The sequence below is a fragment of the Lingula anatina genome, chromosome 1, assembly GCF_051362555.1.
Source record: "Lingula anatina isolate TDL-2025a chromosome 1, LinAna3.0, whole genome shotgun sequence".
NCBI lineage: Eukaryota > Metazoa > Brachiopoda > Lingulata > Lingulida > Lingulidae > Lingula > Lingula anatina.
In genome coordinates, this window is record NC_141767.1 from 8,728,297 (window position 1) to 8,750,937 (window position 22,641).

The 22,641-nt window shown below is 34.3% G+C and overlaps 1 protein-coding gene across 10 annotated transcripts in view; it reads right to left on the reverse strand.

Moving 5' to 3' along the window:
- LOC106150401 (cGMP-specific 3',5'-cyclic phosphodiesterase) overlaps window positions 1-22,641 on the reverse strand; it is a 54,626-nt gene that overhangs the window by 2,153 nt on the left and 29,832 nt on the right. For 2 of the 10 annotated variants that reach the window (XM_087000779.1, XM_013523161.2), the window contains 15 exons: window positions 18,613-18,677; window positions 18,365-18,428; window positions 17,081-17,131; window positions 14,711-14,860; window positions 13,893-14,036; window positions 13,176-13,322; window positions 12,284-12,391; window positions 11,160-11,269; window positions 10,793-10,880; window positions 10,302-10,402; window positions 9,039-9,116; window positions 8,795-8,933; window positions 8,543-8,626; window positions 6,556-6,685; window positions 4,865-4,917 (listed from right to left, as the gene is read on the reverse strand). In XM_087000779.1, the coding sequence (XP_086856905.1) occupies window positions 4,865-4,917; window positions 6,556-6,685; window positions 8,543-8,626; window positions 8,795-8,933; window positions 9,039-9,116; window positions 10,302-10,402; window positions 10,793-10,880; window positions 11,160-11,269; window positions 12,284-12,391; window positions 13,176-13,322; window positions 13,893-14,036; window positions 14,711-14,860; window positions 17,081-17,131; window positions 18,365-18,428; window positions 18,613-18,677 (1,512 nt within the window). Of the gene's footprint in view, window positions 1-2,186; window positions 2,200-4,864; window positions 4,918-6,555; window positions 6,686-7,533; window positions 7,637-8,542; window positions 8,627-8,794; window positions 8,934-9,038; window positions 9,117-10,301; window positions 10,403-10,792; window positions 10,881-11,159; window positions 11,270-12,283; window positions 12,392-13,175; window positions 13,323-13,892; window positions 14,037-14,710; window positions 14,861-17,080; window positions 17,132-18,364; window positions 18,429-18,612; window positions 18,678-22,641 lie in introns of all 10 variants that reach the window. The other 8 variants (XM_013523164.2, XM_013523163.2, XM_013523162.2 and 5 more) reach the window with 8 other exon arrangements.

Genomic DNA, 22,641 nt, shown 5'->3' on the forward strand with positions numbered 1-22,641 from the left:
TAGGAGGATGTGCTTTTTAAATGTTAGCTGATAATTTGTACTATGGGTGCATATCAACCCCTTTGATTTCATTTTTTTCCATCATTTTTTTTCTTCACAAAAATGTCTTAATCAAAATTATATACGTAGTCCATTCCATCTGTCACAATTATTTGCAATAAGTGGTCTCCAAAGTTACGTGATCCACCACACATATAACTACCACTGAATGCAATTATTCCCCTTCCCCCTAATAAATTTATATGCGGAAATATTCAATAATAAGTACACATAGTCAAAAATGACAAAAGTTATTGGTAAAGCTTTGATGAGTGACTGCACAATCATCAATAATGATGCTAAACCTATTATACTAAAACAATTATTAAATATGTATGAAGCAATTAGTCTAAATGGTCATGAAGGTTAGTCAGAGCTGCATGGATTTGAGCTTAGCATAGTCGTCTTGCAAAATGGAAACACTCAAATTACTAGTAACTAGTGGAGGTAGACATAAATGACTTTCAAAAGAACAGCAGAATCAAGAATCATGTTTTTTCACTAAAATGTCTACCCAGCCAGGTATTTATTTTTGGCAGGTAATAGATCTAATGCTATTTTATGAAAAGTCTAATCTAATACCAAAATAAACTTTTTTTGGGGAAATTCAGTATTACGTGCTAAAAACTATTTACCGCACTGGCTCTCCAGAACACCAGATTCTAGGAATTGACTGGCCCAAAGCAGAGATGCAGAAGAAATTACTATTATAGTAACTGAACAAATTTACATTTTACTGGCCTTGTTTCAGTTTGTTGGCATTTGGTGTGGGGCTAGCAGTAAACAACACAGATAAGTAATTGGAAGTAGTATTTGCTTGATATGTTCAATTTTACCAACATATAACATAACATCGAGTGAAAGCAACAATTTAACATGCAGTCATTCAAAATGATCGCTTAAAGGAGTTTGATCCAAACATAAAATCACAAGCTGATACTTAGTTTCACTTTTTCCTTATGGTTTGTCAGGATAAAATGTTGAAGTAAATATACACTGTTAACAAATGGATTCTAAAACTAACAAATATGGCATACACATGATCCCTTTCATAATTTACACAACACAAGTTAAGTTTTGGAAGGACTTTTTTTCTTTTTTGTACAAACTAAGTCTTAAAAAATTGATAGAAAACTAAACAGCAAAGCTGATAAACACATAATGTTTGAAGAAAAATTTAAAGATAAAAAAAAACTTAATAAGAAAGAGAAACAAAAAGCATTTATTTAACACTACTTTTGGGGGTATTTCTCCATAAAATTTTAAAAGGAGGTTTAAAAACACATGTAACTGTAATTTCTGTACAACTAAATTGCAATGAATAAAGAGCAATGCCATGCATTCACTTTACTCAGAATCTGACGTGCCTTTCAGTCCCTTGAATATTTCCAATTAAGCAAATTTGAATTTAGACAAGAACTTTTGTTGAAAATGTGAATCAAGGTAATTCTCAACTTTTATTTCCAACTAAATAAAAAGAAGCCAGGAAAGCTAATGTTGCAAAATGTTGTCAAAATGAACTTGAAAAAAAGTATGGGTGCATACAGAGCATCTATGGTAAAATGGATGTGTTCTGACAGTCAAACAGTTCATTGGTCTGACAATTCAATAGTCTTAATTTTTTTTTCAAAAACATCCTGCCTAAATGGTACATAAGCATAACATTGTCAGAAACCATTCCTTTTGTCTGTTTTTATGGGTGTATTCACAATAAAATAATTGTCCTAGGTAGTTCAAACTAACTCCACAGGGACTCACGCTGAATGCAATCAGAGCTCCTCCTCTCATTTTTAAGGTACTCGTAAAATCACCAGCTTTTCCGTCTTCTACTCAAGGCCAGGAGGATGCATGTTAATCTTTTAAACTGATTACATTCAGCCAGAGCCCCCACAGAGTAAGTTCAAACTACCCAGTTCAATAGTTTCATGGTGAACACACCCTACTGATAGCATAAAAGATTTCAGACCACTGAATCCACAGAACTGAATGACCTTTAGACCATGACCCTAGAAGTGATTATAATAGAAGTATTTCAGAAGATGCACCCTCTGAAAGCTATACCAGTAACATGCACTACCAAGATCACAAATGTAGTAAAAAAAAAGAACAGTACACTATGGAAAAAGAACTATACAATCCATACTCACAACTATGTCATCCCTTTACAGACAGCAAAGCAGAAAAGGAAACAATTTATTATAACCACTATATAAATAAAGATATCCATGTGCACAGGGAATAAAACATGTTTGTTTCATAATCATGCTGTTACTTTCTATGTACAGCCAAGCCAGTGGGACAAATTTTTTGAAAATAGAATATATAAATCTCTTTTTCAGTGTCTCATACTCTGCCATAGATAATACATCTTTTCATTTTTAAAAACTCTTAGTACAAAATATTAGGAGAAAATTTAAACTGTCATTTAAACAAAACCAAAAGATACTGAATAACACTTTCTGGCCAATACAGGATTTTCCAATATGTTTTGAGCATGCACAGTACTTGGGATCCAGTGTGAGGCTTTTGTTCAGTAGGCAACTTAAACACAGCTACGTAGGTTGGAACATCCTTGGTTAGAACTAAGTTGGAAGCTGCATGTGCAATAATGTTAGTGGTTATGTTTTTTTGTTATGAGCCATGGGTGGCTATGACAACTGTTGTACTGCGTATGTCTGAAGACTGTATGATCGTTTTATGACTGATAAAAAAAAAGTTAAATCAGTGTTTAAAAGCTAGTGCTAGTGTTTTTAAGTTTGCAGCTGACACTTTCAGTTTGGAAAACCAAATAGGAAGGGCTGCACAGCTATTGATGCTGTATCGTCATCAAGCCTGCAAATATTGACGAAGACAGGCAAAGCTAGGCGAACACCTAATTTTGTGTGTAGATGTTGAGAAGGAAGTTAATATAAAATATTAATGTATATCAAATGTGTTGATAGACTTTTATGATATTGCTATTTGTATATTGAGAGTTTTACAAGACTATTTTTACTTCCCTTATAAAATGGATCATTTTGCCTGTGTTAGATATTCATGGATGCTGGAAATTATTTTATTTTCGAATAATTGATACAATCAGCTGTTAACTGTCACTGAAAGGCAGTTTTTCAGGATACTGTTTTGTGTGCTAACAGACAATTTGATTGTGGAATTACTATACCTGTCTCTGTGATTTCTTTCTCTAGATCTCATTTTTATTACAAGAGATAAAGAACTCTCATATAAGCCTTTCAAGAGGTTTAATAACTTATAGAAAAATACTTAGATGTGACACCAACTAGTAACAACAAATTATTTAACAACAACTGAAGCACACCTGTGCAGGTAAAAGTAGATAAGATGAACCAAAGAAGTTTACTAAGGGAGGGTTCCCATAACCCAATCGTGCTAGCCGGATTGATCTACATGTAACTCCTCATGGATCCTTGCTAAATTGCATTCAGTTTAAGTGGCTTAAAATATCCCCTCGTAACTCAAAGTACTTGGGTAAAGTTGGGGAAAACTTTGTGGTCCATGATGTTGTTCATGTTGCTTTGCGAGGGGGTGTACCAGACAATTAAGCTGATTACATTGACTGCACCTAATTGAGAATCCCAGCTGAGATAGATCAATCCTGCTAGCACGATAAGGTAAAGGGAATGCAGTCTAAGATTGAATGAAAGTTTTAATGGTGCCAGCTTTGCATTACTGTTTATGTTGACAAATTTTTAACAATATTGCTGTTGGCTGGTTCTTGTTCAAATTAAGTTTCATGTCTCCAATACAAACTATTTAAAGCATGTCAAATAATGAGAAAACAGCTTTACAAATTTTGCCAAAAATAAAAACAAATCTATAAATACACACATTTGTTTTATCTATATGGACATGTTCATTTCCAATCAAATGCTACTGCTTACATTGCATACAGTTGTTTATAATTCCACACTATGACATGCTTTTTAAAAACTTTAGTTTTAAACCTTAATTTAAATTGAATTTGTCATATTTGATAGAATGAAAATACCATCATAGTTATGATACTTGTTTTCACATAAATATTTCACTAAAAATCATACAAGAAAATCTTGAATTTTCTTGAAGACCGCCAGAAGTACAACCTTCAATGTATAACTGAATCACGTCTATGCCACGGCTTGCCCCCTGAAACTTTAAACTTTGCTCAGTCTCGTGTTCTCACTGATAAAATGCCAAAAGTGCAACAATCATGGAAAATCGCATATTGGTGTATACATCCATTTACAGCAGATGTCACTTAGGAGGTTGGGGGGGAGGGGGGACTCACTGGACCAGAGCTGTACTTGTGTTTGCATTGGACATGTAACACTGACTATCAACAATGGAAACAGTTTATCATTTTAACACAATGGTGGCTTTGCTGAAACTATATGACTTGAGGCCACTTTTATTTGAAAAACTTGATCTTACAATTTTTAAAGATCAATCTTATGTCACATGAAATGATTGCACATTTCAAAGAAAGAAAGGGAACTCTGAGTTAAATAAATGATTCATAAAAAACTAAAACCTCCACAACAAACTTTCTGACAATAAAAGAGTGCATATTCATTTTTATACTGATGATTTTTTTTAAATTAACCACAAATATAGGAATATATTAAATTTTGGCTTGAATTCCTGGAGAGTAAAATTCCAATAGATGCAATTAAAAATGGCCTTACATCAGTTACGTGCATGCAGTGTATATACATGCTTTTGTAACTGTAAATCATCTTTAGAGTTGGTGAGGAAACATTATGGAGGAGAAAATAATTATGGCAGGAAATAATCAATATCAATGAATAGTGTGCTGATCAAGTACCTTTGTTTTGTCTGTGCCTTGGGAACCTCCTTCCTGTGCATGCACAACACCAGCTGGGGGGAAAGTGAAAGTGAAAGCATTATTTTTAAGCAAAGCTGCAAGCTAAACACAAATTTCACAATTCATGACAATGCAAATAACAAAACTTTCATTTGAATGACAGCAATAAAACAACATGAGAACTTTAGGCTTTCATGCTCTGTAACCATGCAGTATTAACAATTAAATGTGTGAGTTTATTTGTATTAAAAAGTAGCCAACACTGCATGCTTAAAATGTATTTTCTTAATAAAACTTTAGTGTGAAATCATTTGTGTTCATTAATTAACATTCCTGGCAACATGTTCAAAGAAATATGAACTAAAAAAGCGAAAATTGGCTCTATGCCCATGCAATTATAAACTAAATGTTATGAATATATATATATATATATATATATATATATATATATATATATATATATATATATATATTATATGTATATTTGTAATAACAAAAAGCAACAGAGTTAAATAACATTTGTAAGTACATATAAATCAAAGGTATCTGTACATCAGAGCATTATATTATTTTTGATTTTATTGAAATAAGTTCCCACAGTTTTAAAAATGGAACATTATAAATATGCATGGGAATTGCAGCAGAGATATAGTACAGCATATAAGCATAGAACAGATAAAAGTGCAGTTAATGACAAGCTCAAGAACACAGAGAAATAATGGTCTTTATGAATGTGCAAAATGTACAGCCACCTATGCTGATGAACACAATGCACTTTAACAGCATGACTAGTGACTTGATCCTACTGAAAACAAGCCAAACTAAGTTTTATCCTTTGTCTAGCTACACAGCTATATGTAAGCCCATGTTCACTGTAACTCTTTACTGCCAATCAGCGAATCATTTGCATGCTAAACATCTTGCAGTTTTGCTAACAAAAATGGTCATTTTAACATATGTACAGATTATATGTACAATTTAATTGGAGGGGTTGGAAAGGGATTGGTCATTCCACCAACAGTGTATAAAATTGTACAAAAGGTTTTTTAAAAATTGCACGGACAGACATAGGGCAGTATACAGGTGCCCCTTATTTTAACCCCACTAATTTTTCGATTTCTTTTCTATATGCAAACATGTTGATAATCCCCCCCCCACCTTCCCTTTAAAATGTAGCACAATCCTAGCTCCACCAGTGTGGGTGGCATATGAAAGTAAACCTTAAGCATATCCTTTTAACGCATACCCTGAGTAGCTTTTAACTTAATCCAATACACTGGAATAAAGATAAGTTTGCTCTACGGGAGAGTGTAACCAGATCAGCTAAAAGAAAAGGCTTCAGCTGAATATAAAATTGCAATTTATTTGATTAATATTGCAGGAATTCATAAAAACATGAAGTCTCTTTGACAATCACTGGAACTGGGAGAAAAAGGTGTAGCAGCAAAGATGAGATATAATGATGTTACTATTAAGCAATACAGTGTAGTGTGCACAACCACAATAGCTGCAGTCATATTAACACTGGACTAAAAAAAAACATTCTTAAAAGATTAATATAAGGAGACAGGTATCATTTTAAAGACTCTCAATCCCTTTCCATACCCTTTAATCTGTAATGTTAATTTTTTTTTATTCTTTTCATTTATTCCCTCGTTACTTTTGTGCAAGTTAGCTATCTAGTGTCTAACCATGAGAGCCATTTTGTTGTTGTTTCTTGGCTGTCACCTCATGGCCGTCTGCCATACTTTGCCACTCTTTGCGATTACTAACACAGCCACTATGGAGATGTTGCAAAGATGGTTTAAGCTGGGCCAGCATCTGTAAGGGAACCAGAACAGAACTTAGGGCAGAGCTGATACTGAAACATCTCAGCTCCAGGATTTTGTCAACTAAATAATAATAATAATAAAAAAACATAATCATCCCCCTTTTTCTTGATTCATATGGAGTATGGAGAACAGATGGCTGAAGAAATAATCAAGATGCCTGCCATGCTCCATTTTTTTACAAACCAAAAAAAAAGTAAAAAAAAAATCTGTCATTAAATATTTACGTGCCATAGAATGTAAAAAAAAGATACAGCCATAGGGACACATGGTAATGCAATGGGCCATCTACTCCATCACTTTTGCTTATCACAATGCCCAGTAGGGAACCCGATGTTTTATCTTGTAGAGCCCAAAAGGGTTTCAATGTCACTCTATGTAATTTGCATCCAGTGCCAAGTCAATGACATGCAGAGGCAGTATCTGAAAACGGTTTGGTGCAGGCAACTGGCAGAGTAATGAAAACACAACATAGACATGCCAAAGAGAAATGACATTATTCTTGCCAAAGATGCAGAGAGAAAGAACACTGTTAACAACACTGAAGTTCATGAAATCAGAAAATTGGCATACACAAGTTCCTGCAAAGTACTTTGATAATAAAGATTTGATGCAAGGAGCTGGCATAGATTTGAAGAACCTGTAACATAAAAGCAACAAATGCCCATTTTAAACTGTGCAAAATCCAAGTATACAGTAAAGCAGGCAGTGCAAAGAAGAAATACCCAAACCAAAAATGATTTCAAATTATAAGAAGCAACAAATGGAACTGCTTGTGAAATAAATCCTGCTTTGGGGATAAGTATAATTCAGACAGCACTAATATCATGGTCCCCTAACCAGAGTTGTGTGGATTTTCAACATGCTTCTGCTTCCAATTCCTCCTGTTACCCTCGCAGCCTTCCAACATGACATTCAGTGGTTCCCAGAAGTCTGCCATCAACTGGGAACAGTAGAACAAAAATGTCACAGAAAATCAGCATTAACCGCTCAAAATGTATTTCATTCTTGTCTGAATTTTCAGCTATTGTTTATTTTTTACTTTGATGTAAGGTCAGTTAAATAAAGACTAAATATTTTCAATTATTTTGCCAAATGGAAATTTCACCTTCGATAAAATGCATCTCATGCAAGAGATATTCAGTAGCAAAAAGCTATTTTTGTGCAAAAAAAAAAAAACAACAAAACTGGCAATGGAGCAACCGTCTGGAAATGATCTTTTTAACTTTATGTCAAATATAAGGTTAATTAAGCAGAAAATTGGTTAATCACCCTTCCCCCTCCCTCTGATTGGAAACGATATTTAAATGACTTGTTTTCTTGTTATAAATGCCAAGTAAAGTAGCAAATATGTAAATTGATATAAACAGAACTAAAAAAGATACATTAAAAATACAGCAAGGCTGGCAAATGCATATATTGTAGTTGCAATTTTTTCTTGAAAATTTAACCCTTTGAGGCCAATTTATGCATGCAAATAAGATATCAATCATATAAATAATTTGTATTAAAAAAGGGATGCCATCAGTCTTGAAAAATGGTACGTGACAATGAATCAGACATTGCGTATTGTAGCATACTTTAATGTTAAGAAACAACAGAATCTGTACAAAATAAGTCGAACTTATTTTCTGCCTTCTAAATCTTCTAAATGTATGTAACCAATATATTACTTTTTGAGAAGGATCCTTGGAACATAAAATATGTCTGCAATCAAAAATACTTTTCAATGTATCAAGTTTTCAAAATGTATTCTTAAGGCTAAAATGTAATGCTGAAGATGAATTACACGTTTATTTTATTTTTTCACTTCCACACTGCAATTTTTTTATGGTACAAGAGAACTTACCTTATACAGGGGCATACATATGGCATCAATAAATCCAACCTGCATTTTTGGGAGCTCATCTTCCTTTTCTCGATCCATCATTGCCTAAAGAAAAATGAAAAAATAAAATTTACAATTTCTTTGAGATACAGGTAGCTTAACTCCTAAAATAAAACTGAATCTTTTTTTTCAAAAGTACATGTAAACTTAGGAATTCCCCAAGATCATTATCTAAATAATGCAATGAAACAGATGTCAAAAATGTATACCTACATGAGGTTTCAAGTTGAGCTGTGACTTCTCAATGTCCCCTTGTTCAAAGAACTCACTCGCCACCAGTTTAGCCACCCTCTGCTGTATGGGCCAAGGCTTTGTAATGGCTGACACATCACAGGCTGTCATCATCATGTTCCTAAAAAATAATATATACATATATTAATTTAATGCAGGAAGGAAGGATGAAAAGAAAGAAAGACTGTCACAAAGTCTGCCAAACATGAATTTCAAATACACCTACCTGAGCAATTCTTTCTTTTCTTCTGTTACAAATTTTTTCTCTCCACGCTCTACTAAAGTTTGAAAGTTGCCTCTTTTCCTACAAAATTGTCATTTCAAAATTTATCTTATCATACATACAAATCTTGAAGTGAAAAATGTTAACAACATAGTTTTTGTACAATTTTTAATTTCTTGACAATATTGACAATGTTGTCCTTAAGGCTCTATTCCCATTGATTTTAGATCGATCTATCCCCTCGGGGAGTCTCACTATAGATTACTTTCAGATAATCCGACTTAAATGTCCGTCCCGCCTACTACAAACTGTAAGGGGGGTAATTAACTTTCGTGTCCGCCCGGCTGACAGCTATTTAGCGTGAACCCCCAGGGAGTTAGGTCAATCTAAAGTAGGTCGATCTAATCTATGGAAATGGGGTGTAAGACTATATTAGAGCCAGAGCCTGGGATTGTTTACAAATTACTGAAGTGCTTGATTTGACCTTAATATTCAGCTATTTATCATTATCTCAAATTATGAAGCTTAAGCTGCCTTGATGAATTCAGCATTTTGCTGTCAAATGAAAAAGTAATATGATGATGGTAGAGTACAAAATATGTGGTAAATTGAAATACATGTATTTATATATAAAAAAAAGATGTATGCCATTACCAATCTCAGTTGGGAGTTTAACATATCAGGACTGGGACCCAAAGCTATCTTGGCCATTATATCTTTTCTAATTTGAAAAAGCATCAGTTTTATTCCCACTCTGTTTACCAATCGTGATATAATTGCATTTTTCATTGATTGTTAGAAATATCTTAAGACCAACACATAATCTCAGATTGTTATCTTAACACATTGACTCCAAAGTTAGTAAACCTGCCTTCCCACATAGACAGGAAATCATTAAAAGATCACGGTTTCAGGTTTTTGCTGATGAAATCTGAAACATGCAATTTTTTTTTTCACTGGATTCATATATATCATTTTGAAGTCACTTTCCCTGGCAACACAATGGCACAAGAAGCGTATTGATACTTGCTTTGACAACTGAGAGAACCTCACATTTTACATACACCATTTGACCACCATAAACATACAAAAACAATGCTTTAATGTCATCCAAAAGATCAAGCAACATAAGCTCTAGAAATATAAAACCTAATAATGTAAAACCCTTTTTTACAAACCATACGTATATGGTAACAGTGGTTTTGCATCAATATGTCGACCAGAAAGCCCATCATTCCTGACTGAGTTCAGTTGGCATTGACTTACTTGAAATACAAAGCCAAGTCTGTGGCTAGAATGGCACTTTCCAATATCTTAATTACTTTGCGATAATCTTCTGGGGATAAGTTTTCAAAGATGTTGTTGCCCTGAAATATAATCAATCAGTCAATCAATCCACAATCAATCAATAAAACAAAATAAAGAAGAAAATAATTTAAAATAAATGTGAAGTCGGCTTCTTGTGATTAATAGATCACTGGTCACTTTTACTAGCAGGCCTCAAGAAAACTACTAGTTTAAATTTGATACGTGTGCCCAAGTTCAAATCAAGATAAGTAGCATAAAGATGAAACTACAGAACAATATAATATAATCCCATGCATTGACTGATATTTCAACTGGCCTGACAGGACAAGTATGAAGATAAAAACATCCTGTACTATATTTGCAACACTTAATGCAGAGTACACATGCTCATAGTCTTGACAAGCAGACAAGACTCATGCCACCAACATCAATATGTGTTCCTACTGTACCTCGCTGTTGAGTATAAGAATGGAGTGGTCAAAGTGATGGTGCTCCATGGTAGAGGTACTGTACAGAACCGCAAGAGGAGAGTCCACCCTGGAACAATAGAACTCACTGTTACATTTTCTATGCTTTTTCAAACCCATACAGTGTGACCAAGACACTGACATGGGACTACACAATGTCTGTAAAAAAATATAATAAGAATAAGAATATTTGCCCTTATTTTGAATTTGATTTTATTTAAATCAAAGAGGCAAATGACTGAACTCTACACTTCTAAAAACATGGTCCCCGATGTAAAAAAATCAATATACAGAAACAGGAGATAAACTTCTCAAATGTCAACATTAGCTACTGATTCCATCTCCTCACTTTAGCTGAAATGCATTGTTTGTCCCCCTGTGATCCAAGTCATGGCACAGGCAAGCCACTATCAGGCCAATCACTTCCAGGTCAGTCAACATGTTCCTCATCTTTCCTGTCTGAAATGAGTTCATGATCAGTATTAGCGTTCCAAAGATAATTAAGGTGATTTTCAGTTAATGTTACTTTGATATGACTATATATCAACTTGGTGGTGTAAAATGCACGTGAACCAGGGAATATTGATGAATATTTGTGAAATTGCCATAGTATTATTTTAAACTTTAGTACCAACTTAAGAAAGAGACTGAGAAAGATGAGACTTCATTTTTACATCTATTACACATATCAAGAATATTTATCCAAATACAGTGCATGTGTGTGGGAATACCATAAATCATGTAATACTATGTTCATTTATATACATGCATGCCTGTGACCCACAGGGTCCAGCGTGTCTGCATGTGCATGTGCCCATGCACTCCACTGCATGTTGTCCTTGGATATTAGTGTATGTGTTTAAATACAAGATAATTGGAAAATGATTCTGTGCTACATGCCAATAATTTTCCCAAATTTGTGTGCAATATCATTAAGATAATTATTCATTGGCTAATGGCATGTCCCTGCAATAAGACGTCATTAATTTCCACAACTGTTGTCAATTCAGGCAAGAGAGAGCATTGGCATTACCATACCTGCAAAGCAGCTCTGTGTCACAAATGCCAATCCCTTTTCATCTATTTCACTTAATTAGATTCATCATTAGTAGATGGAATAATGATAGCATCGTTAAAACACTTGGTAATAACCTTTTCAATCATCACTATCATCAATTAGTATTTTCAGATCGTAGCCACTGTATCAAAATGTGCTTGTATCAATGAAGCAATAATAAATAATAACACAGTACACAATTCCAATGCAACGTATGCATTAATAATGATAGAAGACTCCATAAATTGATGGAATTCATTTCCCATTCAGGTGAAAAGCTAGTTCACACTCAATAAATCTGAAGTACAGTGCAACAACATAATCAATACATCCTCTACAAGCATGTTTTTTCATTATCGATGAAAAAAAAACATCTATATATTTCTCCACAAGGCTATCATAAATTCATTTCTTACCGTGAACATTGTGAACATTGTCTGCGCTACATTGAAAGCATGCCTCCAATTGTGGTAGGTTACAGGCCGGTAATTCTTCCTCACGCTACACAGCCACCGACAAAGAACCTAGAAAAAAAAAATTGCCTCTATGTTCTAAACATATTTCAGATAGGGTATGTAGAATTAATTTTAATATTAGTTACAAGTAATTCATTTTAAAAAATCTACAACCAAGTTATGTACATTGTTTGCAGTTGTGTTGAATTAACAGACATGTATGGTACTGCCAGTGCTAAAAAAATCAATTTTTTTGCAATAAGTTCCAAAACACTGATATATCATTTCCCTGATATATCATGGAAAGATTGTTCAGAAACAATTTTAATTTTCTTAAAATCCATTTATACCTTAAAAATAAACAGCAAAATGTCATGCACAACTTTAAAGTGTGAAATATGGGTCTGTAGCCTGGGTCTCAACTTTAAAGTGTCTTTCTAATCTATTTTCAATCATTATTTCTAAACTGTGCTGTTGGCTCAAGTAGAAAGTTTGATTTCCCTTGTGATTTTAAAGAAAATGAAAATGCAAGAGATGCATTCAAGGTCAAAATTTGACACCATGACAAAATATCATAGCATGCAACTCTACCATATAAGATTACTTCTGTTGTAAATAAACTGGAGGTGAAACAGTGAAAGTAGCAAACATCAAGGAATAAACTACAAAAGTTGATGAAATAACACCTCAGGAATAGGATCCACTGTATTCCCAACTGCCCATCTTCAACAAGTTTGCAGGTTTTTGCCTGTAGATACAGAACTTTTTTTTACAGTGTCAAAGTAATACTGCATGACAACATCAATAGAACATTAGCTTACCTTCTCCTACAGGAAATGAAGTATTATCTTACCTCATAGCTCAAATGGAACTTATTGACTAAATCCAATTCTAAAAACATTCGAATGGTCGCCTGGAGTGTGAGATCTTCCCCTAGTGGTAAGTCATCAAAGTCAAAACTGTACAGGTTAAGTTTCTTTGCAGATGGGATATGGGAGTTCTGGAAGATTAAAAAAATTCTGTAATGCACACGTCAGTGGAGAGATCAGACAGCACATCAATTTTGGCCGTCACACTGGGATTTCAACCAATTTTTTGTAAATTGCCCAACAGAGAGCTGATGAAGTCATGCAAGAATCATGTACATGCTGGATTAGCTTTCCAGTGTTTTTTACTTGGAGTGCAGATCTTTTTGGCTGTAATATAAATGAAAGGCACTTTTTATGGCCCTTGTTACTTTCTTATTAATAAACTTAATCTCTGTAACTGAGCTAAATATTGTGTTGGCATTAGTTTTTTACCATCTTAACTGATGCCAATACCTATGCAAACATTTTTTTTTTTCATATTCGTTATTACTTTCTATTTCCTTCTAAAAAGCCATTACTTTTTTTCTTTAAACTCAACACTTATGTCATGACAATTTTAGCAGGATCTTTTTCTCACATAGTTAAGTAACATATCAAGAATATTAAAGTTAAAGAAATTCTGTTAAAATCTGAGTTTCCATCAAGATGACTTTGAAGATTTAACAAATGTTCCGGTCTCTTCATCAGATGAACAGCCACACCTTTAGTGCTGCAGTTTCTTCCTTGCTGGCCATGGCATGATAGGACAATACTTCCAGGGCAACACTTTGTTTAGCACTTAACTTGACAGCATTCTCATACATCTGAGTATTGTGGATGCCAAGGCCGCAGAATATTGCAAATGCCTGTAAAATACAAAGACCCACAAAGGATGACAGAGAATTGATTAAAATGTGTATGGTTTAACATGTAGCCCCCTGGGTCCATACACTTTCTCTTCTTCTCCAGTGACGCATTATGAACATCTTATCAATACCGGCAAAGCTGTATGTCAGAAAATGACTAGAGCAAACTCAATCCCCAACAAAGCAGACAAGGCAGAGCAAAGTAATGGCCTGATATTTGAAAAAGAGAATATAATGACTTATCTGATACATTGCAGATTTATTATTCATGACAATCATATCGAATGGTGCAAATGGTTCAGTAGATGAATAGACAATTATGGTAAGAGTACTAACATATTTTGAAAATCAGTATATATGCTGTAGGCCAACATTGGACTTTCACGTGGTTTACTAATAAAGATTTGGCAGTTTGCAGTGAAATGTAATTGTTATTCTATATTTTACAAATACTGAGCAAGGGAGCAAGAAAAAATAGGCCTCAGGGAATATTGCCTGAAAGGCCAATTTGAAAGTAGTTTGGTCTGGCAAATATCAGGATTAAGCAAAAGACAGTGTTCACATCAATTATTCAAGAGACTTATCACTATACTGAATCACAGATACATCTGCTAAATGACAATTTGACACCATATTTTTATGGTTTGACTAAAATAAGATGAGTTTTTACTTACCTCAAACATATTCATATCACGTTCATAAAAGGGATGTTTGTTCATTTTATTCATTAACTGTGTGATGCCTATTATGCAGTGTTGGCTGTTATAAATCGGCATGCAAAGCATATTCTGGAGCTGGAAACCATCTTCTTCTTCTTCAGTACCCTGGTGTTCAAAAAGATAAATGTTGAAACAGTTTAAAACGATATTTGAGTTAGTGAAACTCTGGAAATATCTGCAAAACAAAGCTTTAACCTCTTGATGCAGAAGTTTATGTTGTTCACAATACTTAATTACTACGCTTCATTCAAATAGCCATATGCCAAAAAAATGCATGCAGGTATAACACAATTCTCACACTTTTAGATAAGCAAAATGAATTATAACAGATTGAATCCAAATGTATCCTAACAGATAACATCTGGATGAACCCAGAAACAATCCTGCTGAAGCTGACAAATGCTCAAACAACCTATCTCAGTTTAAATATTAAGGGGAAAAAACATGTGCACTGAATATACCCACACCTGTAATGAAGTCTAAATATGCTTCCAAGAAGTTTGAAGGAAAAGAGATTTGCCTTCTTTACGCTTTTTGGTAAAAGGGTTGTAATGCACAAATAATTGAAAAACAAGATTGAAAATATTTAAATAATTATTGAAAAAATATCATGAATAATCCAATCACATCTATTTTAATACTGTAGTACCTGTACACATTCATTCATCTGACACGAAAATAACTCATTACCTTCTTCATAAAAATTAAAAAAGTAAAGTTCAGATCTTGTATACTGCATTCTATGTGTCTCAGCAAGATAAACAAGATGCTGGGAATTTTTGGCCTGGGCCTCCCTGGGAGGATACAGCCTAGCTGTCATTACGAGGTACTGAATGCTAGCATAATACCATGAGTATCTCTACAAAGTTTTATTACTTCACAAATATTTCCATCTTTCAGAAAGGGACAATATTTGAAGTTAAGATCAAGACCTTGGGGTGAGAGCACAGAATCTGAACTACTGTTTATTTTGATTAGCAACGAAAATGGAAAAACAAATACATGCTACTGTAGACAGAAAATGGGCTTCAAAAATATTTTATTTATGAGATCCATCAATATATGGAACATTCTGATGCCAAAGCATTGCAGCCAAACATAATCACCACCCAATTTCAAGTATACCATGACAAACATCACTATCTGACACTACACATTTTTAATGCAAAATACTATAGACAAAATTGAACAGGATGCAATCTAATTATGGATTAATAGCTAACAACTGTGTTTAATCATCAGTATGACAGGGACAAATATCAGGGACATATATGGTTCTACTGTCATGTATAATAAATGCTTTTTTAACACACATGACACTGTATTCCCCTACTCCTATCCATCATTCCACTATCAGATAATTTTCCAAACAAAAAACTTAGTGGATAAAATCTAAAAATGAGTTTTGGAACAGCTGCAGCAAAGCAGCTATAAATTTGGCAGTATATTAATGGAAAAAGAGATAATGTCCAGACATTTAGTCTGATAAGGCAGAATAAAAATTACTGTGCACAGAACATCGACAAGAGAGGCAACTGGGAAAATAATGAAAGGATTAAATATAGATACCAAACACTGCCTATACAAGTATGTTAACATATTGTGCTAAATTAACAGGCAATTTCATTGGACTTGCTTTTCAAGTTATTTTTTCTAATAGAACACACATATATGAACATCAAGTTAATAATTGCTGAAGGGGCAGAAGTCCATAAAATATGGTGAAATATGGCATAAAACATTGTTTGATCCCATAGTTTATTGCAAAATTAATGATTCATGTCTTCAAATCATTAATTTTGCAATAAACTATTGATTCAAACAAAAAACACCAATATCTAAAGGCTAGGTTGAGCAACAAATTTATCTGTTTAGATTAGTTTTTTATTTAATCCAATGCATTAGCTTTATCTAGAAGCCAAACATCAGGGGCGGATCCAGAGATATTTTCTGACAGTCTTCCAAATTATCTTTGTTGATCCATCCTCCATTTTTGACTGCCTTCTGACAGAAAAAAAATAGATATCCCTCAATGTAAACTTGAACACCTTCCGGAAAACCCAGAAGACGGCCTAAATCTGCCCCTGTACATTTTTGCTTGCCAGACAAATACAAGTGTGACTTCTGACATTTAAGCATATAAATATCTAAAAAAAAAAAAAAAAAAAAAAAAAAAACTGTGAGACTAGTGTAACAGATCTATTTGCACCTATTACAACAGAGGAAGTTTGGAGTAAAATAACAATGCAATCCACATGCATGTAATCTACGAGCTTCAGTATGAACACACAACAAATCAACAGCCAGCGCAATACCAGTACTTACTTCCTGACGACTGAATCTTGTATCGCTTTGAACATCAGAGATGTTAAGTGTCTGAAAAAAAAATAGACATATGATAGCCGTAAACATGCACTGTATTCATGAGTAAAGGAAAAAGCAACAATTGTATATTTAGGAACAGATACTGTTAATTATTAACATCAGAGATGTTAATGTATATATACATTTATAAAATCTTATCACAGGGACAAACTGTTCTGCACCAAACTTCATTCAGTGCATACATGGGTAAAGCAAATTTTTATTACATAATTTACACAGGGTCTTGACCATAATGCAAATGAGTATTGGCACAACTGTCATTTGGAACTATTTGATATGTAATACATGTATAATGTTCACATATGGGGAAGGCATACTCTACAGAGGCATTTCCACTGAAGTTTTGAAGGTTTTGACCAGCAGCTGGATGGTGGGCTGCAGTTTCAAAGTGTTCTGGTGACATACAGCATGAAAGTACATTGCAAAATATGACCATAACTTATAATGACAGGCTCTGGTTGTATTGTATTATCGAATGGTTTGGTTTTCCAATGCCATCTCAGCAGAGTTCAAACTTTCTTTGACAGATATCCTTTGATCCTACACAAAAGCAATTAATGCACAGATCAAATGCAATATCTTCCTTTAATTGCTGCTGCAACTATTAGAGCAAGCTTTTATGTCAAAACGTGGGATAAAAAAAAAGACTAATCCAGGAAATAGTTATCACTGAAAATTGACAGCAGTCCAGGGATGTCAAGTGGGTTATAACATGACTGACAGTGAAACCAGTATTATTGCATTTGATTGGTTTCAATCTCATTTCTTAATGATGTATGATGTGCATGTCAAGGGATGCCTGACAAAAATACTCATATGTTCTGTTGTCTACTTTCTTTTTTTACTTTCAGTGCTGCAAATCAATTTTATAAACTATATGTAACAGATGGATGTTGGTAACAGCTGCACAAATTATATTAAATTATACATTTTTTTCTATTTAATATTTATTAAGTTACTTTTTTTGATGAAGACAAAAATCTTCTATATAATTCATTCCATTATACACATCTAATTGTAAAATGTATACATGTCAATAAAGCACATTTTCTCATAAAAATGTGAAACAGAAAGTTTGATAAAGTCACTAATGTCATTTTTAGGCATACAAAAGAGGTAAGATTTAGGTCATAATTTTTAATATTATGCAACAAATTTTAACCTGCTCAATTGGCAAAAATGATGTGCTTGACTTTTTATATATTTTCTGTTTCAAAAACATACCTCATGTGTTGAGGCCACATAACGTGCTATTTCTGCATTTTTAGAATTCACCAAATCTTTCTCGCTGAAATAAAACATACAGTAAATTATTTAACACAAGACATAAAACATTATTTTTGCTAAATGTAAAATCATATTAATGATGTGCTGACCATTCAAAAATTAATTTACATCAAATATATAAAATACAGCAGAGCATTAAACAAATCCTTTAAATATGCACAGATGCCACATGTTTAAATCATTACCTGAGTAATCGAATAGTCCCTTTGTCTTTCATGAACAAATCAAATGCCTTGGCAAAAACAATATCCTAGAAGATAAAAAATTAAGCCAGCATATTGAATCTTTTCAAATGAACATTAAGACTGTTAATATTCAGAGTAAAGATAAATACCTGGAACCACTACTGCATCCATGTGCAAAGCACCATCCTGTACGTAATTTTAGATATATGCCTCTCGTATACCTACACCTATCTATGTCTAGATGATCACGCAATACATTGTAATGTTTACCACTGACAACTCAACATAATTGTAACTGTCTGGCATGTTGACTTCAGAATACCTTAGTACAGACAAGAAATAGTAGCTAAAAGTTGAACCACATAAAAAAGTTTTAAAAGATTTGTCATTTTATGAAAATAAAAATGGCATTTTTGTCATCTCTCTCTCTCTCTGAATCATATAAAACTTTGCTTTAAATTTGCAAACAATTTGCAACTTACCACTATAATCATCATAAGTCTTCTCAAATATTTGATTTTGATGGTCAGTTACATCTGACATTTTATAGACTATAATAACAGAAAATGGCCTCTTGGATATGTACTAAACCTGAGATTAACAGAAGATTTAGTAAGCCTTACAAATGTTATGACACTTAACAACTGATATGGCTTCCTAGACAATCAGTGATGGGTAAATCTATCTTAGGCAAAAGATAAAAGAGGTCTTTGTAGCAGGAAATTATTTTGCTTGTTAGGTTTGCCTGCGTCACTGTGATAATTTGTTTCATGTAAGTACTCTATCTGGAAATGAAGTTGTCAAAAAAAAAAGTCACATCTCTGTTCAATTGAAAAAAAAAATGATCGTATCAGCAGACATTCACAATCTTACAAACTCACAGAATCACACATATGTATATGGTCAAATACATACACCTTTGCTTACATTAAAATAGGTGTACACAGCATTTTGAGTGCTTGTATGTTGCTTCTTGCCAATTACGGGTGAAAATAATGTTTAATGGATCTAGCACATTTTTCACAAAAGTCTGTGAGCTGACAAAGGCAAACAGACCTAGCTACCATCTTAAAGCCAGTGTTCTTATGGGACCCAAGGCCAAAATTATCCTTTCAGGATACTAAAAAAAACATATTCAATTTTTTTCAGAAAATTAAAGCCAATTTTAGCATTTTACCTTGCATGAGTATTCAACTTTTGAAATTTCTTATTATCAAAAAAAAATGTGACATACCGGCATGCTATCTGAAATGAAAACTGAGAGATTTGTGTTTAAAAAAAGATTCTCATAATATCTTGTGTCTTATTAGCAAAACATTAAAAAAATTTGCAACCAATGAATGGTTACTCTCTGATCATAAGGTCTGCTAGTAGTCTGTTACAACATAATTGTATCAGACCCTATGGGAACTGAGGTGATCAACAGGAACACGCTCCTCGCCAGTCATACCCTTAGCATTTATTTGTCAATGGGGACGATTTCACACCTAAATGTTGAGTGCTGCATATCCCTGTCTATGTTACATAATGCAAATCAAACATGGTCTCAGTTTTACTCCAGATGCTCATCTTAGTGATTACACCCAACCCCAAATTTATCTTCCTCTGCTGCTGAGCCACCATTTAAGGGGTGGGTATGGATAGGTCTTTAAATGTACATAAAAGCAGATGTATTGATTGGGTGAGTTCCCACAGGGGACCATACTTTAATTTTGTATGCTATTTTAGGGGCCATTCAGAATGAGGAAAGCCAAGTGTTAGTTGGTCCACGGCCTAAATATGGCAGACCTACATGAAAGGAGGCATGTGAGAAGCAGAGAGACCATTACAGGATAAGCGGTCTTCCTTTCATGTAGGTCCACCATATTTAGGCAGTGGACCAGCTAGCACTCAGCTCTTCTCATTCTGAATGGCCCCTTAGAGGCCCTGATCTCAGAGGGTATTGTATGGTAAGTTATCAAGGATATAACTATCTCTAGTTGGTCATTCTGTGATGATGAGTGGTCAGTGAGTTGACCATTAAGAAGCAAATTATGAGAAGAATATTCAATCAAGACAGTGGTGTTCAGTCCTCCTGGGACTGGTCACTTGGGTTAGTCCTGCTGTCCCTTCTGCTGGTCAAAAAGCATTTTTATGCCTCTTCCATCCTTCCACACAACACACATTACATTACATATTTACATATTTATGACAGCATGAACACAAGATATTAAGGCAATTTGGCCTACCCAGGGTGCTTTTATTCAATGCAAATCCCTTATAAATAATTACTTTAAAACTACAGCAATTGCTCCATTATGCAAACCAAAATAAGCACTTAACACATTATAACTAGAGGATCAGAGAGGCGATACCGCCTCCTGATATTGTACCACCAGCTGGGGTAAGCACATTTGTATGGGAAAGAAAAAGAAAGTGGGGCCCCACCTGTATGGTTGTGGGTGACAAGCTGCAGGAAATGTAGTAAACAAGGTGTTTTTTTTTTTTTTTTTTTTTTTCAGTTTTGGCATCTAATGGCTGCTTTTCCCATGAAAATGCACCTATTGACCCCGAACTTCCACACATTAAAGCAGTCTGCAATTGTAACCCCTCAGTATAATATGAGAGCTAAGGTCTGCTTAGTTTCTGAACATTGGCACAAACAAATATCTTTTTGCAGAAATTCCCTTTTTTGCGATCTAGGAGGATAATTGGTAATGGTGCCTTTTATCCCACGCCACCCTGCGGAGCCGTACGATATGGGTTGGTACTAAAACCACGAATACCCCCAGCTTACACACTGGTGGTACTAACTATGGGCATATCTTTGCCAGTTTTGAAAGTATAAGCACTGAAAAAAGTTGCAAAGTTCAGTCCTAGGTGAAAAGAAGGTCAAAGGTCAATTTCAAGGTCACAGTTAAATTGCAAGTATATGACTTCCTATTCAACTTCAATAGTAACTATTGACCCAACTCTCCTAGTTTTGGGGATATAAGAAACTAAATTTTTTCAAACTTCAGTTAATGGTGAAAAGTAGGAATGTACTTTTTGATACAGCATAACTCGTGAACCGTATGGAAAACAAAAAAACGGAGACCACCTCCAGTGTTGGGCTTGACATGCTCTATCAAATGCAAAAAACAAGAGGTCTCTAGCATTAACGACTCCAGAATTAGAGAGAGTTTTATGTTTCAGCATCTAATGGCCGCTGCTCCCGTGAAAATGCATCGATTGACTCGAAACTCACAGAGATTAAAGATAACCTGAAGGGTAACAACTACCAAAAATATTAGAGGTAAGGTCTGCGTAGTTTCTGAATATCAGCACAAATAATTTTTTTTTCGTAAAAAATTCCCTTTTTTTGAAAATTTTGGCCTGTTTGACCTTGAAATAAAGGTCAAAGGTCAAATCCAAGGGCATATTTGGAATCCTCATATGTGACTTTCGGTCAGACTTCTATATTAATTTTTCCCATAATTCCTTCAGTTTGGGAGATATATAGCATTGAATTTTCAAAAATTTTGACAAGGGTGCATTTCAACGAGCGTCATGCCCAGGCAATTGCACCGATCGAGACAAAAAAACCAGGGGGTTCAAGTTGAGATTATAATTGACCTAAATCCAAGAGATGGGGACACAGGCCCATGCAGTCTAGGAGGAGAAGCGGTAACGGTGACTTGTATCCCACGCCACCCTGCGGAGCCGGCGGAGCCGTACGATACGGGTCGGGACTAAAACCATGAGTACCGCCAGCGTACACGCTGGTGGTACTAATTAACAATCAAGTTATGAGATGCAATGCTGATTGTTGCATATTTGAACAAATAATGTAAACAATATAAAATTGCAATAAGTATATTTTTCTTCTACAGCCTTTCAAAACATATAGCCAACTATATTTCTGTTCCAATTGCAAATTGCAAAGACCCAGCTTATCATTTCAGAAATATAGATCACAAGCCCATATAAATGTTCTAATTGTAGGTGACGGCACCCTACCTTGCATATTTTATAAGCATCTATTCAAAATAGTTGTTTGGGCATCAGAAC